Source organism: Ascaphus truei, chromosome 1, assembly GCF_040206685.1.
Source record: "Ascaphus truei isolate aAscTru1 chromosome 1, aAscTru1.hap1, whole genome shotgun sequence".
Taxonomy (NCBI): Eukaryota; Metazoa; Chordata; class Amphibia; order Anura; family Ascaphidae; genus Ascaphus; species Ascaphus truei.
Genome location: NC_134483.1, coordinates 415,246,564 through 415,267,620, shown reverse-complemented (window position 1 = coordinate 415,267,620; position 21,057 = coordinate 415,246,564). Strand labels below are relative to the sequence as shown.

Genomic DNA, 21,057 nt, shown 5'->3' with positions numbered 1-21,057 from the left:
ACCACAAGCCCTTTTAGATACAACAATATTATTTATTTTGTTACTTTGACTACTATGTTGTCCACATACTTGTATTCTAAAACAGAGAAGAGATAGGAAGAATTGCCTTTATCCTTTTCTCACAGAATGTTAGTATCTTGATCACTGAGCATGTCCTCCTCTTTTAAATTAAAACAAATAAACTTGTTTTAGTTTTAATCTCTAGCTTCCGAGGTTACCACGGTAACTTTTAAACTGCACGTGAGCTCTGGGGAGAACTTCATTTTAGCCTCCCCAACCCCTCATATTTCACTAATATATCCTGAGCTGAGCATCAGATTTTAAAAATAAAAACAGCACTGGAAAGAGTAAGGCCTCGTCCAGGGTGGCGCTGAGCAGGTGGGCGCGCTCACGCTGGCTATGATGAAACACAATGCGGCATTGTGTGTGGCCAGCGTGAGCAAACGCCTGCGCCCGTTCGGCGCTCAGAGCAAGCAAATTTGAATTTGCCGCTCGCAAACGCGTCACATGAGCGGTTCGCCCAATGAGGGCGAACCAGCTCTGTGACGTCGTGGCCGGGCCCCCAGGCAAGTGCGTGCCTAGCCGGCCACGAATCGCCGGCCAAGCGGGGCGCAGCGCACGAGCGCCAGCACGCCCATTCCCTGCCTGCTGAGGCCCAAGAGTTGATCGGTTAAAACGAAAAGGTTAAATGCTTGAAGTGTCACTAAATAAACAAGGTTCCTTTGAACTGTACAAAAAACGCCTTAGGAAAAAATAAAAAAAAAGCTGTGTGTGCTGTGCACGCGCATAGTAAGTGAAACTTCTTTGACTTTTGTCACAGAAATTGTATTTGTGTTGGTGATGTTTTAATTAAAAATCAAAATACAATTTCATTGACAAAACGCAAATAAATTTGACTTATAATGCGGGTGCTCGGCACACATCCCCTGTATTAGCTATTTGCACTAAGTGTGAATTCCTTGTGTGAATGTGTGTCAATCAGTGTGTGTGTGTGTCAGTCAGTGTGTGTGTGTCAGACAGTGTATGTGTGTCAGTCAGTGTGTATGTGTGTCAGTCAGTGTGTATGTGTGTCAGTTAGTGTGTATGTGTGTCAGTGTGTGTATGTGTGGCAGTCAGTGTGTGTTTGTGTGTCAGTCAGTGTGTGTGTGTGTATGTGTGTCAGTCAGTGTGTGTGTGTGTATGTGTGTCAGTCAGTGTGTGTTTGTGTATGTGTGTCAGTCTGTTGCTAGGATACGGCAGGTGCTGGGTAGACAATTACCCTCTATTGGCTATAGAGGGCAGGGTATTTGCCTACAGTGCACAGATTTCAGGGCAGCTCCCTCTTTGCACATGAACACTGACAGGAGAGGGTTTCCTGGGTGGGGACAGTGACAGGAGAGGGTCCCCTGGGTGGGGACAGTGACAGGGGAGGGACCCCCGGGTGGGGACAGTGACAGGTGAGGGACCCCTGGGTGGGGACAGTGACAGGAGAGGGTCCCCTGGACCCTGTGCCTCATACATCTGTCCTTAAGCCCAGGTCACAGTCCTGAGCCAGCCCTGGCTTTCTATCCCCCCATTACTCCCTGCCTGAGGTCCCGTCCCAGGGGTGGTTGCACTCATTGTCTCACAAGTGAACCTGCCTCCATACAGGAGACTGGGGACCCGGAAGTGTGTGTTCAGCAAGAACCACAAGTACCACAATGCACTGGGGGGGCTGGAACCCGGAAGTGGGGGTCTCAGCCTGACATGCACCCATTCGCTGCACCCCGATATGTGACCCTTTCCCCTGCCCCCCGCTCGGACATTATTGGGGGTCTCCCTCACCTAACGGGGGCGCGCATGGCTCCTCGCAGCTGCTGCTGCCGCCGCCGCCCTCCGGGCCTTCCTCTCGGCAGGCCTCGTTGCTGCCGCTCTCCAGACCTTCCCCCCGGCAGGCCTCGCTGCTTCCGGCCTCCCCGGTACCGGAGGGGGCACAGGACAGGGATACTGTAGCCCGCGCCAGAGACATCAAGCGGTTTCCTCCTATGTGTGTCAGTCAGTGTGTGTGTATGTATGTGTGTCAGTCAGTGTGTGTGTATGTGTGTCAGTCAGTGTGTGTCTATGTGTGTCAGTGTGTGTCTCTCTCCCCCCACCCCCCCGAGGTACACGACCGCGGAGCAGCCCCCATTCTCTACCCCCGGTAGAGCTGCGTTTCCTGCTGCAGGAGGCTCCCGGCGGAGGTACGGGGCCACAAGGGGGTTACAGGAGGGCACGAAAATGCGCGTGGGGCGCTCTTCCTCACCCCCCTCTGATGGTGCTGTGGGGGACGCATTCCCTTGCACAGCCAACACCAACAGCCTCTTCTGCCGCCATCACTGCTGCGCATGCGCGGCATGGGAGCGGGAGGGGCAATGGCGGACGTTCACTCGCCCCCGATAGCAGCACAGTTGCGCAGCATGCAGACCCCGCAGCCATTGGTGTTGGCTTCCTCCGGCAGCCGGGTCAGCGGCCTCCAGCCCCCCGGGGAGCTGCTGTAACAATGCATCTGGGGGGAATGGCGGCACGCATGTGCTGGAGCGACCGGGGCTGAGGGGAGCGCATGCGCGGCATAGCAGCAGGCAGCGAGCGGGGAACGGCGGCCGTTAGGAGCGGCGTCGGCGGCTATCGCCGCTGCATCTGATTTTGTGAGCGGTTGGGATGTCAGTGTTGGGGTCGGGCTGAGCCAGAACACAGCCTGGCCTCAACTGCCAGCACTGACGTCACATCCGTTTCATTTCTGTTTCCACAATCCATTTTTGGCCCAGTTTGAATGAGGTGCCACTAAAGAAGTTTCACTTCAAAAATATATATTTATATTAAGACTAAGGTGCTGTATGTTATGTATCATAAATGTTTCAGTGCCTTCATTTTTTGTACTGAGGTCATAGTTGTCATGAGGTATAAGGCTTGTTACATAGTAGGTGCTGGTGCGCGCGCGGTCGTGCGCCCGACCTTGCGCGTGCACGTGGCGTGCGCATTTAGTTGTTAGGGTGCAAGCAGTGTCGCACGCGGTTAGGGGGCGTGACTGACGTCACAGCGTTAGGCTGCGCTGTGATTGGTTCGCGGCGTGGCAGCAGCGCGAAAATACAATTTGATTGTATTTTCCCTGGTTTGCCATGCAACAGCTCACGTCCGTGCGCGCATCCCTAGTATAGAAACATCTGGCTAACACAGCCAATTATAATTGACGGGCGCACTATGTTACACGACTTATGGAATAAGTTCCCAAGAAATTAACGTTGGAAAGAGACCACATTGGGAAACCCTACCATTTTTATTTATCGATCTGTAAAAGCAAACTCTGATCTGAATCAGTTCAGTTGTATGCAGTGTGCCAACCTGCTGCTTTCTCCTCCCCGCAACTTAACAGGCAGATGCATAGAAGAGATAAAAAAACAATTCCCACTGCAATTCTTTTTCAAAATAATAATAATAATAATACAGTTGCAATTGTCCCGTCCAACATCTTCCAACTAAAATATGTAATGTTTCCCCTGTACAGCAAAGAGATAGAAATCTCAGCAGACCATCTTCCTTGTGACATGGAGAGGAGCTGCTGGAAGAGATTGGAGGCGTGAGAGAGGAGAGGGAGGGATATCAGGGCGACGCTGGTTTCAAGGGGCGGAGAAGGAAACGAAGAGAGAGAAAAAAAAGAGGGAGGGAGGAAAGAAAGAAATAAAGATTCACTGTGGGGGGAAAAAAATGTGTGTGTGTGTTTTATCTTCTGCGCGCCCAGAGGAAGACAAGCAAGGCGCCCTGATAACTCCCTGCAGACAGGTCCCTGTGTGAGGGCAGGAGAGGGGGGGGTTTATTAGAGTAATAATACATGGGCAACTGGGCAGGTCTATATATATTAAAAAAAAAAATTAGGACAACAACAAAAACTTGTGGCTGAAGGAGGAAGATTAAGCGGAAGAGACTGAGTGACTCCAGCCGGGAGTTACCAGAGGGGTGGGGAGCTGGAGGAGGGTTACCAGAATAGGAGGGTGGGGAGCTGGAGGAGAGTCACCAGAGTGTGGGGAGCTGGAGGAGGGTTACCAGAATAGGAGGGTGGGGAGCTGGAGGAGAGTCACCAGAGGAGTGTGGGGAGCTGGAGGAGGGTTACCAGAATAGGAGGGTGGGGAGCTGGAGGAGAGTCACCAGAGGAGTGTGGGGAGCTGGAGGAGGGTTAACAGAATAGGAGGGTAGGGAGCTGGAGGAGAGTCACCGGAGAAGGAGGGTGGGGAGCTGGAGGAGAGACACCGGAGAAAGAGGGTGGGGAGCTGGAGAAGTTTAGTCACCTCTCTCCCTTTGCCTTATAGCGCTTGTCTTTTTAAAGTTAGTTTTTTTTATTAGTACTTGGTGTCTGGAGTAGAAAGTTTTTTTTTTTTTTTTTTTTAAATTTATTTTTTGGCACACAAACTCCCCCTCCCTTACGCCTGAGCCCGGGAGCAGGAGGTGTGATCCTGGAGCCCGAGCCTGGCAGCCTGTTCCCGGGGATCAGGAGGGCGCACTCCGCAGGGCTGAGCAGGAGGAAGATGAGCGCCGGAGGAGGCGCTGGAGGAGGCGCTGGGGGAGAGGTGGTGTGCTCGGGCTGGCTCCGCAAATCCCCGCCGGAGAAAAAGTTAAAACGTTTCGTAAGTATCCCCGCACTGTGCGAGTCTGCAGAGGGAAGGGCCGCAGCACGGGGATAACCCAGAACTTGCCACCCTGTGGCAGGGGAGCCGGGTGACCTAACTCCACAGGTGCCCCGGCTGCTGTTGATTTATAAACAGGACGCGGTGCACTGTGCAGATGTTTCTGATGCTGTTGCTTATGAGTCTCCTGGCTGCCATAGCAAATCTGGTGCCGTTTTACGGCTTCCCCACTTGAGGATATAGTGCTTCCTTATTCGCAAAACTGTACTTTGGAGGGGGTTAGTGTCTGTTTCCGGACATTATGATGTGACTTATTAATCATTGATTAGTAATTATTAATAATGTTATATATAATGACATTAATACAAATGCCAATGCTTTTTTTTTGTCTTCAGCTTTTTGTTTCCACCAGCAAATAAACCCCACATAATTTCAACTAATTTGTTACATTTAAATGCAACAGGAACTCATTGATCCCACCAGGAAAATACCTGGTGGGAGATTGAGGTATAGACCCAGCAGTGGGATGTTATCACTGGGGCAATGGACATTTAGTCTGTTCTGGGTGTAACAGGAGGGTCGGGATACTTGCCTCCCCCACCCTTGCCGTAAAGTAAACAGTGGGCTGCATTCCTGTCTGGAGGAGACAGTCATCCCCTATTGGGACAAATGCCACCCAGTAGTGAGGGGGGAGGAGGTGATGGTATCTGTGCCAGCTGCTGTTGGTGGGATGAGGGGGGCAGGGCTGTGTGATGGGGCTCTTGTTATGAGCTCAGATTTCTGTTTAATGCATTTAAACAGAACTAGTCATGTTAGTCCGGATGCAATAGTGCAGAATAAAGGAGCACTTCAGTATTCGCCAATACCTTTAATTATTATTATTTATTTTATGTGGAGTAACCACTGATTATTTTAGGACAAGCTTGGGAGAGTCCTCTCTCCCTCTCCCTCAGGCCAGGCAGTCTGCTGTGTGAGTAGTGTGTGTGGGAATGTGGCTGGCAGAGCTGCTGTCAGGATACACTTCACAGTGACTGTTTGCTGAGAGGGCAGATTCCTGCACATGGGGTAAAGGCTGAAAGTTGAGCACTGGCAGCTTATCACGTGCTGATATATTTTAAAACGTCTTTCCACTACAGCTCAGAGGAACAGTTGTTTCCCTGGCCTGCCTGCTCTGTGTTAACTCCACCTGTGCCAGAGGGACCTGCAATGGAACTTTTATATATAGTTACATAGTAGATGAGGTTGAAAAAAAAAGACATACGTCCATCAAGTTCAACCTATGTTAAATTTAGATGACAGATACTTTTATCCTATATTTTTGTATTTACAGTATTTTGATCCAGAGGAAGGCAAACAAAAACCCAGTGAAAAATCTTATCTCATAAGGGGGAAAAATACATTCCTTCCTGACTCCAAATAATTGGCAATCAGATTTCTCCCTGGATCAACATCCTTCCCATGTTTACTTATTTTTATGTTTAATTATTTGTATAGTATTCCATGTGGTTTAAAAAAAATATATATATATATATATATATATATTTCTAGTATTGACGTGTGTGTGTGTGTGTGTGTGTTTGTTTATCAAGCCACACAACTTTTTCCGGGTGTTTAGTTGTGTTTAAACACGAACGCCTACATGATTTGTTCTGTGTCCTGCAGTTCCTGTAAAACACAGAACAGATAAATGTGGAGGTCAGCATATAGAGCAAAGTGATATCAAGTTATGATTGGCCCATGTTGCAATATTCTTGTAGTACAAATAAGCAGAGCACCGATTTTGCTTAATTTGAAAGCGATGAACAATTGGTTTATGCAGATATCCGCATGTAATGTAGCAAAATTTGTTTTGTTTTTTGTTTGTTTGTTTTTTTTTTTAAATTGAGGTTTTAATGAAAAAATCCTGGATTTTTTTTCTTCAAATAAAAATGGAAAATGTGGAACAGTAAACATGTAGGATCAATATGATTCATCACATAAAACTCTTCTAAAGGAGTGGAAGCTTTTGGAATAAGAAATGCATTAGAGGAAATGGGCAAAAGAAATACAATTCTATCTTTACTATGGGTCAAAGTCCAGATGGCAGGTCTCGTTCAGCCTGTATTTTGAAGTTAGAGGTGCTTGGATTTGTTGCTTGTAAAACGCAGCCACCAAAGTTAGTCTGTAAGCAGTGGCAGAATTGCCATGTGTGCATCATGTTTTGGCTGCACAACCTATCACCTTTTAGGGGCCCGTCCTCCACGTGCCAGAATGCAGTTCTGCCATTTCTACATGCTCTCTTCCCACCCCCCCCGCCCCCCTTACTCCCCTCTGCACACCATCTCCCTGGCGGTCTAGGACATACCATGACCAAATGACCGCTGGCACTTGGCCACTGCTCACCTCGCTGCCGGCCGCTAAGTCCCAAACCGTAAACCTTACCCTATAACCCTCTAATACGAACGCTACCATAAAATCCCTAGAGTTAACCCAATAAGCGTTATAAAACTTGCCTTATTGTAGAAGTGGCCGGCGGTGGATCGCCAGCGGTCTTTTGGTCGCAGCGAAGTAGCTGCGACCAAATGTCCCATTCCTCTCCCTCGGCCCTACCTTTTTGGTGCCTTACCCAAGTGGTCCTAATACATAAGTTTGGCCCCGTCGGAAGTCGGGCTCAACTTTGAAATCACTGCATGTGTAGGCTCCTTATTTTGCTGCTTAAGGACATGGTCCATAGGGGGGGCTTTATTTAATTAATTTTTTACTTGCATCAGGGCCCATCGGTGACTAGTTCCGCCCCTGTCTGCAAGGCTTTTTTTGTACTGTTTTAGCTGTAAGGAAGGAGATGGGTGTTGGGTGTAGAATCGAACCGTTTCTGGTCTATCCATTAGCAGTGAATATGACCAAGTAAAATACGATGACGGTCTGGTGGATCTTGAAAGGAGTAGTGTGTCTGTACAATAATACTTAACAATCTATGTAGACACCTGCATAGAGCTGAATTGGAATAACACTTTTTAAAGGTATCTTGGCCTAATACTCAAAAGGGCACATACAAAAACTGCTACACATGGGTTTTTGGGGAAAAAAATAAATAAACCATGCAAAATAAATTTGAGGTTTTTTAAATAATAAAATGACAATGTGCAAAGTCCGGTTAAGGTGCAGATCTTTGTGAAGACATTGTAGACGTGTGTGTGTGTGTGTGTGTGTGTGTGTGTGTGTGTGTGTGTGTGTATATATATATATGTATGTACGTGTGGTACTAGGTAACGAGTAGATTTTTTTGCTCGCGAGTAGATTTTTTGGTGATTTGTCGACATATATATATATATATATATATATATATATATATATATATATATATATATATATATATATATATATATATATATATATATATATATATGTGTGTCGACAAATCACCAAAAAATCTACTCGCGAGCAAAAAAATCTACTCGTTACCTAGTACCACACGTACATACATATACCTAGTACCACACGTGTGCTGCTTGGGCCAATAGGAGCTCGCCACAATGTTAAATCCACTTGCCCGGGGCGTGCAAATGTATAGGTTTGTCGAACTATATATGCATCTCATCCCAGCGTCTGTCTAAAAGCTGTGTTTAAAACAGCATGCATTGGCTTGAGGATTGGCTTGTGTAATACGAGCTTGAGACAAAAGGTGGCACTGAGTGCTCATTTGCATGTCATTTCCCAGAATCCCTTGCTGCAGTGGAAGCGCTGTATGCTGGGTGACAATGGGGAAAGACAGGGTTGCAGACCTGTCTAAGACATGCAAATGAACATACAGTAATATTTACAGTTTATATATATATATATATATATATATATATATATATATATATCAATACACTAATGCGTTTGAATGGAAATGTTTTGTTCACTTTGAAGTCCAATCAGAATAAAGATTATTTTATTTGTAATAAAAACTGATGTGCCTATAAGAATTTGTTAAACTGTACTGATTTTCTTATGGTGTGCATCATGCTTGTGGTCAGTACTATGTTGCAGTTTGGTACTTTATTTACTAAAGGCATTAACTGCTCAATTCGGCATTCAGCACGTATGCTCCTCGCTTGAGTAGCGTTTGTGGGCCAAAATGCTGTGCGAGTTGGTATATCTAGTCATGCCTTTGAAATGCATGTTTTGAATAAGGCCAATAGTTCCCAATACTTTAAGACTGGGCCTCCCAAAAGCATCTGTTTTTGCCTTTCAACCCCCCTTCTGTATGTGATGTGCAAAGAAAGGTCGCTAAAAGGCAGGATTCCACACTGAGTTATTTCTATTCCGTTTTGAATGCAGGAAAACTGACATGCTTTCATTATTTCACCCCTCCCCCTTTCTGTCACACTCTTCCCTTCTTTTCCATGCCATTCTGCGCCCCTTTCGCGAAATTCTCAGAGAGATCACTGCATGATTTAGTCATAGGGAAGTCTCGCTATGGAATCAAAACTGGTAGAGCAGCAGGATTAAGTAATTCAAGATCAAACTGGATTAACACGAGAAAAGGGGTTGTGAATAAAAGGTTTCACAGAAAACTTTCTTGTTTTCTTTTTCTAAAGATACTAAGTTCTCGTTCCAGATGCAAAATGGGGTAATGCTTGTTTGTCCTCTTTACCTGTATGTATGCACAAGGCCTGCTTCTCAATTATATTTTGTAACACCTTGAGGAAACCTGGGTGATTCTTAAATTGCTTATTTACAAAATCTGTACACAAATTCATGCTTATAACATGAAAAAAAAAACTATAGAATTATAGAACAAGCGGGTTCTGTAGGAGAGTGGAGAGAGATTAGGTCTGGTGTGGCGTGTGATTTTTCTGGGTTGCAGGGCCTCGGTTCCCTTACCTTGGCTTCGGGAAACGCGTGAAAGGAGGCAGCAAGGTCACGTGACCCCACTGTGTCATTTGACTTTGGAGACAGGGTAATGCTGCGCGTATAGTCCCGGGGATGGGTGATGTCACCCGTCGCCGCTTGCGAAAGTTATATTTTGCTTTGCGGCGGCGCGGGAGTACTGGCATTTGATTGGTTCAGGGGCTGTCACATGAGGCGACAGCCCTTAAAATCAAATATTGCCAGCTACCAAAATTTGCGACGCGACGTCGCTTTGTCACGCTTACTATAAGCGCACGCGGCGGCAATGCATTTGTTTTTGGGCGGCGGCGCCGTTGCCCGTTGCGGGCACTAAACGCACGGCCTAAGAAGGGGGGTGGAGAGCAGGCAGGGGTGAAAAGTTTGTGCACCCCTGTTCTATCGTGGTCATGTGATGTCACGTTGCCATGGCAACGTGCTGTCACATGACCCGACGGCGTCATTTGACGCTGGTTACCATGGCGACACGTCGCTGAAGATAAGGTATGAGACGCTGCAAAGGCCTCGTGTGCCCCCTCCCCCCCCCCCCCGGCATTTAGTTTAAATGCCTTGGGGTGAGTGCGGGACCTGGAAATTCTCCTGCCCCCGCCCTCCCCGTTCTAGAGAATGGGACTCACATTTAATTCCAGTCTGGTTTCTTCTCCAGGTAGAAGTGGTCTTAGCTGGCTGGGATGGTGTTGCAATCATTTAATGTTATATTGCAGCAGTTACTTTTCAGGTTATCCTAAATATTTGGTGCAATATTTTTTTTAAATGGTCTGTATAAATATATATTAAATTAGTCACTGTATCATGCTAACGGCCCGTCATCAGTAGCCCTCTTACCAAACAATGAATACCGAATTGATTTCTTTCAAACTGTTCTTGACACGTGGTTATATGTGAACAATTCCTGCTTCGCACAGCATCATTTTTCCAAAATGTGAATGGGGGATGGTGCATAACCTGCACGAAACGCGTAGAAGTTGCAACCCTCTATTTTATGGCTTCCCATTAAAGAGATTATTTTTTTGCCAGACCTGCTTCTCTCTCTCTTTGCTGTGCGCTGCACACATACTGCATTGGATTCATTTTCCCAAAAGCCTGGGCTGTACCATGCAATCTTTGTAGACGTGACAATAGGAAACATTAATAATTAGAATCAGCTGGTACTTTTCAGTGGAAGCCCTAGAATGCATGTTGTAACCTGTATCCATCGTAATGCGTGAAAAGAAGCAAAGGGAGCAGAAAGCAAGTAGCACTGTCATAGAAAGCATGAGATATGTAGAGATATTGAGGTGTGGTTATTTCTCCGACTCAAGGAAGCTGTAAAACCGACAATATTTTTGCTGAAAAAAAAGCACCAGTTGAATCAAAACAATACATAACATCTTACTATAATTAATTTCGCTAGCCTGTGGTAATTGACGGTTGGTACTGTATTATTCCATTTTATCCTTTGGCAATAATTGTTGGAGAACTAAACCTTTTTTGATGTATCGAAAATACAATGTTTTGAAAACCATGGTGGATTCATACGTGCCATTTGTGGCTATTCTTACCAGTGTTGCTCCACATCAATCTAATGTCAAAGACAAGCAAATTATGTAAAAATAAACGTTGGCCTATTTTGTTTCAGGTTCTAGGTAAATGTCCATTTTTTTACAACACCGTACTGCATACCAAGTGAGGAAACATGTCTAAGTAGCAAATATAAAAGCTGCTGATGGGAGAAGCATTTCTGAGAGTGAGACAAAAAATACACTGCTTTAGTTCTGAAGTAATGTCATTTCATATTTTTATTTTTTTTAAGTTGAGCGGTATATTTAATTACAAAACTTATAACATGCATTGTCCATTTGTGATCTTCTAATTTTACCGTTTGTGAATTCACGATCGCAGTATAAGATTCAGTTGACGTGAAAGTATCAAAAGCTCATGATATTTAATGTTGTGTTTCCTTACATATGTAACTGCCTTGATTGGAGAAATAAAAAAAAAACAAGTAAAATGGGAAAGTAGATTTGTTCATTCACAAAGCGCTAGAAGATTTCCATGTAGACCTAGATTTCTGATTGAATTACCCTTTTGACAATCGGCATAGAATCCTGGGATTTTTGTATGCATGCCACGTGCTAATCACACTCTCATGGGTATTGGAACACTACTAGGGATTATTCATTAAACAGAGTGCCCCAATTGGCACTGGCGCAGTCTAGTGAATAATCCCTGATGTGTGGACTTCTCTGGGATAAAGAAAGGTATCTCAGCAATGCTTGTTTCCCAGGTGCAAGTACTAGAGTGTGAATGAAAAACAAACAGTGCAGTATTGGTGGGCATTCAGTTAGCACACTGTGTGAAAGCTGAGGTCATGTTTCAGTGGCTAAGGAGCAAATGATCAAAGTCCTCTCGGCTGTTGTTAAACAGGTCAGTCCTTGGAGAGCTACTGCCAGACAGTAGTGTGAAATAACTGATATTTTACTAGTGTAAGTGACGACCATTCATATCTTCTAATTTATTGGTTATATTTAAAATCTGATGTCTCCATCTTTTCTAAAGGGGAATGATTGTTATGGATTCTAAGGTTGATTATAGGGTGTTGTACAAATGAACCTGTGGGTGCTAAAGTCCTACAGTGAGTCTGAATAGCAAATTCATTATTATCAGTGCAGTTCCCTTTAGTACCAAAATGAAGGGGGTTAAATGTTGTGATCCATTGTAGTTTTGTTTTTCTCTGTGCAGTGTCGGCATGTTACATTTGATGCATCGTGCCATTCCATAGTAGGCAAAGAAAATAGGCTTTGCTTTCTCCTGCTTTCCACTAGCTCATTTTAAATGCCAAGCCCATTTATTTAAGGACAAAATCCTTGGAATACAATGTTTTAACCCTGGTTTACTGGAGGAGCCTCTAATACATGCAGGAAGTATATTGAATTAAGTGGCTCTTATATTTGCAGACACAAAAGGTTCACCAGGCAGTCACACCACAGTAATTTTGGTAGCTGCATGTATAAATATAGAGTATGCATTAGGGTGCGGTACCATAGTTTTTATTTGGGTATTGGGTATGGCTGCATTGCAAACCAGCAGGTTCAACAGGGTCATCCACAGCATGCCGTCTGTCAGCTTTTCCTTTGTAAACAGTGAGGGTCACGGAGGTTCAGTTCTGTACTACAAGGTGGGTCTAAAAATGCTCTGTGATCTTTCCATACGTGCACGGTAATAACCAGTGCATTTCCCCCCTCCATTTACAAATGGTTTGTTTATTGTGTATAGCAAATAAAACTGTTACCCGTGAGCACATTCACGTGTCACAGGTCTGAAACCTTGCTTTTCACCAGTCTCTCTTACTACACAGTGCTTCCACTGCAGCCAGGGATTCTGGGAAATGACATGCAAATGAGCACACAATGTCACCTTTTACTGCTTATCCATTTTAACATGGAAAACACCTATAAATTTATGCTTGCTGTTTTACACCAACTTTTTAGCACCGCCCGTGTTAAAGAAGTGCATAGCCAGTAAACGTACTAAATCGCTGTTTCTACCTTTTTTTTGGGTCTCATCAGTGTGAGGATGGTTATACTGTGTATAATATGATGGTGGATTATTGGTATAAACGGTCTATCTTGCTAAAGCCTCCATTGAACTCCGATGCAGGAGTGGGAAATGAAGCGGTGAATTGAATTGTATACAGTGGATCACGGTCGCAGTTTTCTTTGGTTGCTTCTAGGTTGGAATGTGCAGAAATACATTATAGATCTTGGTTAGAACTTGGAATCTTTGGGCAATACGAACGGCTCTGGGGGTTCATATACTTTCTCCATATATAGCTTTTGATGACATCCTAAATGTATGAATTACATTTCTATCTACTGTAGCTCAGATATATTCGTAAGCAGTGGCCATTGAGTGAGATTCGTCTGCTGTAAATGGTTATGTAAGTGTAACAGCCTTTTCAAAGCAGTGCTAAACAATGCAATCATGTTTCATTTATAAAAAATATATCTTTAATTTCTAATAAAAAGATATACGGGCAATGTAGGGCTGCCCATTCAAACAAAACTTTCAGCTGTTTGTTGTTGGTATGATTGATTGGCAAAAGTAGTACAGGAAAGCAATACTTTAAGCAGTCTACATAGTATTTGTTCCTGGTAATTTGACTTGTTTTTATTAAGTCACCGGTCGGCAAAAAAAAATATATTTCTTGTGGCAGAAAATACTGCCCCATTTGATAAATTCAGCAAAGATAGGAAACATGCCGTCGGGTGTCACTGGAGTGCTCTACAACATATAGTGGCAATACAAATCATTGTGTTCATGCTTTATTTACTACCTTGGCTGCTATAGGGGCCTGCATCTGATGCCAAAGGATAAAAAGGCGACAATACCAAAAATGACATTGTAGGAAAGATACAGGGGGGAGGCATTAGGTAGTTGAGCAGCATATTTTTCCACGATCTTCTGTATCTTGTGGTTTTCAGTAAAAAATCTTGTGGAATGTGAACTAAATCCAAGATGGGCTGTGGCTTACCCTTGCCCAGCTGCATCATGCTTCATGTGGCCCTGGGGCTCAGTTTGACCTTTTGGCTTGAATTGTTGGCACAGTTAACCTCTACCCCCTTTTATAGGTCTGATTTACATCTGTCCTGATATCTACATTTAAATAGAGACTTGTAAAGTGTGTGTGTGTGTGTGTGTGTGTGTGTGTGTGTGTGTGTGTGTGTGTGTGTGTGTGTACACACACACACCCACCACCCCACCCACCATAACTTAACTTAGTGTGGTGAAACCTATCCCTGCTTAATTTTGCAAAGCCAGTATAACCAACCCCGCACTGAGGAGACCCTTAAGGTCGAAACGACTGTCTGTGGGTGGGTTTACTGGCTATGCATCTTAACCCAGGCTGTGCTCAAAGCTGTGAAATGCAGCAAGCTTAAGCTTATAGGGGACCATGTTAAATGGCTTTGAAGCAAAGGTGGCAGTGTGTGCTCATTTGCATGTCATTTCCCAGAATCCCTTGTTGCAGTGGAAGTGCTGGGTGATAATGGTGAAAGGCGGGGTTGCAGACCTGTCTGAGACATGCAAATGAGCATACAGTAATATTTCCATTTGATATATCTATATCTTATTCCAGTGGTGGCAGACTGCAGTCCTGGGCCATCAACAGGTCAGGTTTTAAGGATATCTGACTGAGCCACGTGTGCTGACGCAATTACTTAAGCCACCTGTGCTGAAGCAGGGATATCCTTAAAACCCTGACCTGTTGGTGGCCCTTGAGGACTGGAGTCGGCCACTCCTGGTCTATTCGAAGGCATTGCGACTTTCCTTTTTTCCAATCTGCATGCTGTCAAACAAGACTGACAATTGCCCCATGTATTAAATGCACTCATTGTAATAGAAAACAATGCAATTTCCAGACTTCAACAACTTATGTTTGATTTAGACTATTAAAAATAAAATAAAAACCGTGGATCTTAAAGATAAGTCTATTACACATATATTTGTTAGTTTGTTATTCACTCATTCATGGGCCCATGCCTTTTTAACTGGTGTTAGAAGGCATCTCTGGATGCTTTCAAGTGTACGATTTTATTCTATAACTTTTTAATTCTACTGTGTATTAAACACTTGAGTGTTTCATAGCTCCCCTTGGTTTCCAGACAGGCCTTCACACATTCAAGTATGGGAATGTTTGCTTTTGTTTCCAGTAAATGAGATGTTGAAGTTGTGTACATGTTTCAGGACTGCACCTGTAACCCTATGGTTAGGTTGACTCCCACAAGTCAGAAATCTGGCAGACATATGTAGGTTATGGTAGATTTCGGATGCACACTTATAAATGCTGAAGCATTGGCGGTAAGAAACTCGTAGCAAGCACTGTGAAATCTCACAGATCTAACAAATGTTTCAACTTGCCACAGGTTTGCTCTAAGGCTTGTTTACATACCATATAGTTGAAACTTGATTTTCTTGTTTGGTGAGCCTTTTGTAAAACGGATTTAGGCAGGTGAATGCTTTAATGCATGCATTTTTAAAAAAAAAAATTTTTTTAAATGAAATCTGGAAAGGGCTTTTTGCTTTTATTGTAGGAGAAGGATAAAAAAAAAAGTATCTTAATATCAGGATTTGTGTTGTGCTAGTTAAATGCTTCACTTGTCTGTTAAAAGAAGCACGTTTACTTAACGAGAATCAGAAAGTCAGGAGCTTGTTTGAGGGCAATATTTCCACGCGACAACAAAACTGGAGTCTCAAACAAAGAGATATTTTATATGTGTATATGTATATGTATATGTATATGTGTGCAGAATCAATGAGTACTTCAGTACTGTATTAGGTGATATATATATATTTATTTATTTATTTTTGACCAACAATTTATGTCATAGGACAAGTTTTCGAGAGTTGTCCTCTCTTCCTCAGGTCAGCAATACTGATTTAACAAAGGAATTTATGGCTAAAACAGGGGTTAGAAGAGCAGGAAAAAAAAAACAGATGTACAGATGTGTTTTTTTTTTTTTTCTTATTTTTTTTTTTAAATTTTTTTTTTATTTTTTTAATTTTTTACAACCCCTGTTGTAGCCATAGATTCGTTTGTTAATCAGTATTGCCAACCTGAGGAAGAGAGGAGAACTCTCAAAGCTTGTCCTATGACATACCCTTTTTTTTTTTTGGACTAACAGTTTATCACCTAATACTGAAGTACTCCTTTATTGTGCACTATTGCAACTGGATTAAGGCTGCGTCCCCGCTGGCGCTGATCGCACTCGTGACGTCACCAACTCTCAAAGCATGAGCGCAGGCAGGGTGTCCTGCCTAATTTTGCAAGCGGAGGGCATGGATCGTGTGTGTGGGCACTTGCCTCAGCTGAGCTCACATCAATCTCAAAAAAATTTTGGTCTCCCCATGTGCCGAGCTTGGGACAGCGCGTGTCAAGCAGTGATGCAGCCTAACACGGCTATATGTATGTGTGTATATAATTTTTTATTTATTTTTCTTCCACCAACCCCCTCCCCTCCCTGTTTTGTTCAACAATATTGGTTTAAAGAACCTGTTGCTCTAACGGGAGTTTTTTTATTTTATTTTTTATTTTTTTTCATTGCAAAACTGGTTTAAGAAAAGAAACAAATTATTCAGTTGTGGGACATTCACAAATAACCTTTTTTTAATATTCTTTAAACGGCAGCATGTTGTGTTTTACCAATCCTAAATATACCATGTTTTCCTGTGATGGGTCGGTAGCCTGTGAGTTTGGGAAAATATATTGGAATGAGCAAGAGAGAATTATGTGTGGCATTGTCTAAACTAAAGTACCCTTAGTGTTATCTTAATAGTGCTACAAGGTCTGTATTGTGCAACAGATTATATGTATCCATCTTTGCAGTACACAGTAATTGCCCTTCTTCCATGCGAGTCAATGAAGCTGGACATGTCTAAACAAATGATGGGACATTCGGTAGTAATTACCTGCTGACCAAGAATAGTAGCAGTAGTTAGACTGGGTGTTAAATTAAGGTAGATTAATTTAATTTGTTGAGGGGGGGAGAAAGAGTTGGTTAAGCTTTCCATTTAATCAAATAAACAGAAGTTTTTTTTAAAGCAGCAGTCCAAGCTACTATTGTTGTTGGTTAACACACTGCAGGCTGGTATTTTTGAAATGCGTATTTTGAAACTGCTACGTGGTGGAGCCACATTCTCTGTGATAGCTCCTTTTCCCTCCCATTGGCCCACACACAGGAGGAGCTTGACCTAATGTGACTTTCAGCACCCGATACCCGACGTTCGCGTTTGCAAGAAAGCACCAACCCGAGGGCTGCGGGCATGCCGGAAGGAAAGTGTAGTTAATCAGCCCTGCCATTTGTATTTCACTTCATGGCAATATTTTTAGGATTTCCTTAACGTGATGAATTAAGTAGAAATACTGTAGTATTCACATAATGTGATGAGCGTGCCAGGAATGAGCATTTGCTTGACTTTGCAGTTGACTTTCTGGGGACTTAGCCGCAATTGATAAGGTTTTGTGTTCTTGCCGGTATTAAAAACATTTTGACGTATTGCTAACCTGGCTCCTTTTATAATCCTGAAAAGTAGCCCTGTCCTTGTGTTCTATCACTAAGGCCTTGTCATGGGTGAGCGCTTGCTCGCGAGCGCGCAATCAAAACAATGAAAGTCAATTGTAGGGTCCATGCTGCGCACATGAGCGTGGGGAGGTGCGCTGCTTGCACAGACAAATTTTTTTGTATTTGTCGTGCTTGCCCTGGTCACGTGCATGGTACAGCCACTGAGGGCGAGCCGTTCACGTCACGGGCATGTGTGCAGCTAGCTGGCGAGGAATCGCCTGGGCAACATTAGCGCCTGATGTCACGGCGCTCGAGCACCAGCTCGCTCTGTTACACCCAGGACGGCCTAAGGCCTGGGACATAGTAAAGACTTTGGTGCTGCTGCTCGCTGTTGCTTGCTGCCGCTCGCTCTACTAGGAGCTTTTTTCTGTCCTGGCAGAGGAGACAGCAAGCGTGCTTGGGAGGCGGGTATCACTGTGTGTGTGTGTTACTTGGTAGCTGTCAGTGTGTGTGTGTGTCACACCACACACACACCACACACACACACACCACACACACACCACACACACACCACACACACACCACACACACACCACACACACACCACACACACACACACCACACACCACACACACACACCACACACACACCACACACACACACCACACACACCACACACACCACACACACACCACACACACATCCAACACACACACACACATCCAACACACACCTCTGTGCTGCCTTTGTCTGGTCTGGTGGCTCTGTAGTTAAAATGCCGGGCCGGCTGCAGCCCCATTGGATGGGAGCGGTCACGTGACCGCTCCTCCGCTTCCCCGAGCGGCAAATTTCAAACTTGCCTGTCTCAGGGAAGTTTCTCAGCCTCCGCACGCATCAGCACGCATGCGGAGGGAGAAACTATAGCCGCGCTGATTACAGATGCAGGGGCTTTGTGCATCTGTTCAGCGCGGCTCAGCCCGCCTCAGCGACGCTGATTTCACTATGTGCCAGGCCTAAGGATGATTAGAGCTCTGGGCGAATGCAGGCATGCAGCTAGTTTGGCAGAACCTGCTCTATTTGTGCAAAAAATGCAATCATGTCACACATCTTCATAATTTGAATGCAAGAACAGTGTTTTCCACAAACGGTCCAACTTACCAAGTTTTGTCTAAAATCTGTTCAGCTGCACATCAGAACAAAACTAACTATTATGATGCAAATTCTGAGTCCAATGTTTACAGCCTTTGAAAACGAGAGTTTAAATAATATGGTAGGGTCACTCGTAAGGAAGCTGCTAAATGTCTCTCGCTGTCCCCTCCTGTCATTGCACATATAGGTTTAGCTGCTGCAAATATGCTTCTGTTAACCACTTCTCGCCGTTGTGTGTTATGCTCATTGCTCAGTTTGCCAATGTTCTCTAATGAGAAGCCCAAGTATTTTGGGCATGCCCCCCCGCCCCCTCCCCCTGCAGTTTCTTCATGGGTTAAAGCTTTGCAATTTATGCCGGTTTGAAAAATATGTAACGGTATGTCTTCTCTCTCTATCCCCACCCCCTCTCCCCCCGTCATGTAAATGCTGTGATGTGCATGGTATTTAATTGCTACAGTGCTTGTCTTTTTGTATGATGTCACTTTGAGCAGTATCTGCTCTCCCCGTAGGCTGCGGCCACTCTCCCGCTAACCGCGCGGTGCTTGGCAAGGTTACTTCTCGCAATTAAAATGTTGACGTCTCCGCTCACGCGGTGCGCGGGCACACACTCACCCATGCTTGGCGCTTACATAAACAAAAATAAGTGACTTTGAACCGCGCTCAGCTTGCCTGCAACGCCCCCTTGCGTGCGCTTGCGAAATAGCTAGGACACCTGGTGCTCGTGCTTGAGAGCTTGTGACGTCACCGCTCTCAAGCATGAGCGCGGTCAGTGCCAGCGGGGCCGCAGCCTTAGGCCTCAGGCATGGTCAGCGCTTAGGCGCTGACCCATGCTGAGGCACGCTGGTGCTTACCAGTGAGCCCCTGCAGTCGCTATGAGAGCGGCTTTAGCAGGGGCTCGCGCACGCTTCCGCAAGCGTGCGGAAGCGTGGGTCTTATGAGAGTTTTAGATTCAAGCGCTCAAGGGAACACAGGGCCGGTCACGTGATCGGCGTGCCCAATGAGGGCGAACCAGCTCCGTGACGTCACTGGCCCGCCCCTCCCCCCCCCCCCCCCCTGACACGCCCACGGACGGCGCGCTAATCAAGGCCAGGGAAAGAACCCGCTTTCCCTCAGCGCGCATCCGTACGGCTGCTGTAACCCTGGACGCAGCCTTACTCCTGTTTGGCCCACCCACAGATCAAGGGAAGAGTGAGGGAAGCAGATTGTCAATTCATCCACCTTCTCAAGTTTCCCATGGATATGTTTTCCCCCCTAATGTTACATAGTGAAAGAGGTTTAAAAAAAAAAAAAAAGACATGTTCATCCTATACAATGTATTTTAAAGTCCGGTATACAGATGTAGCAGAATTCATTGGTTCCGCTGGTAAAACAAATTTTTTATTATCGTGTTATATGCCATAAGAAGCGATGGCAGTGATGACACACTATCGCAGCCATAACGCGCCAGAGGGAACGATAACCTAACCCTATAGTTATCCTAAAATGTAAAATCACGTGGGGTTTTTTTTTTTTTTTTTTTTTTCCCCTGAGCAAAGTTGCACCACTTTTTTGTAGCTTTTATATTTTATAGAATTTCCATATTAATCTTAAATATTTCCGCAACTATAAAATGCAGACATTGAGAATACAAAAGTTTGGGGTATACTGTAGGTGTATTTTTAAGCTTTGCATTGAGTCATTCAAGTTATTGTGTTTTTGTTGTTTTTTTGCATGTGAAACAGAAACCGATGATTAATTACAGATTAATAGTTTGTCTATGTATGTGATTGTTTATATGAAGGCAGTGACTTGTCAGTTTCACTTGAGAACGATGCATCAGCCTAGTAACCTTTTTGTAGCTGGAAATGTCTAGTGAGTTATGGAAGTATTTCAGATCACCTTTTCTACCCTTCCTTTTTTTTTTTTTTTGGTCATACGCCATATTTGGGAAGGTTTGTCCACATAATGGAGCGTTTAGATTTTTTTGCGTATGTAATATATCTATCCTATCTATCTCCCTTGAAGTGGGCTTATTTGAGTTGGAATTTGAGACTTTCAGCATTAGTTGAAGTATCAAGTACTTGCCGTTCTTAATGCGTTTATTCTTGAAACCATGCAACTATTTTTCTTTGAAGGTGTGTTAAGATTAATTATTTTTTTTGTGTGCTGTTTGTTGATCTGCTAAATCTGTGTCATAGATGTATATAATTGCAAAAATCTTGTGCTTAAACCGTCCAGGTCTACAGAATGTTGTGCATGTGCTGCTTTTACATACTGCCAAAACCTTTGCACTCTCAGCCAATGAAAATATCAGGCATGCCAGGGTTTCTCAAACTAATGCACACTATTTTAATTATTGCCATTCAAGTTAATGATTATAATACTATCTTTTACAAAGACCCGTT

The 21,057-nt window shown here is 44.2% G+C and overlaps 1 protein-coding gene across 11 annotated transcripts in view; it reads left to right on the top strand.

Annotated features, from left to right (window-relative positions):
- The first annotated feature begins 4,095 nt into the window (after positions 1 to 4,095).
- Positions 4,096 to 21,057, top strand: part of GAB1 (GRB2 associated binding protein 1) — an 88,725-nt gene continuing 71,763 nt past the window's right edge. For 2 of the 11 annotated variants that reach the window (XM_075614435.1, XM_075614427.1), the window contains exon 1: positions 4,096 to 4,613. In XM_075614435.1, coding sequence (XP_075470550.1) covers positions 4,515 to 4,613 — 99 coding nt within the window. In that variant the 5' untranslated portion in view covers positions 4,096 to 4,514. The remainder of the gene's footprint in view (positions 4,614 to 21,057) is intronic. The other 9 variants (XM_075614489.1, XM_075614479.1, XM_075614417.1 and 6 more) reach the window with 5 other exon arrangements.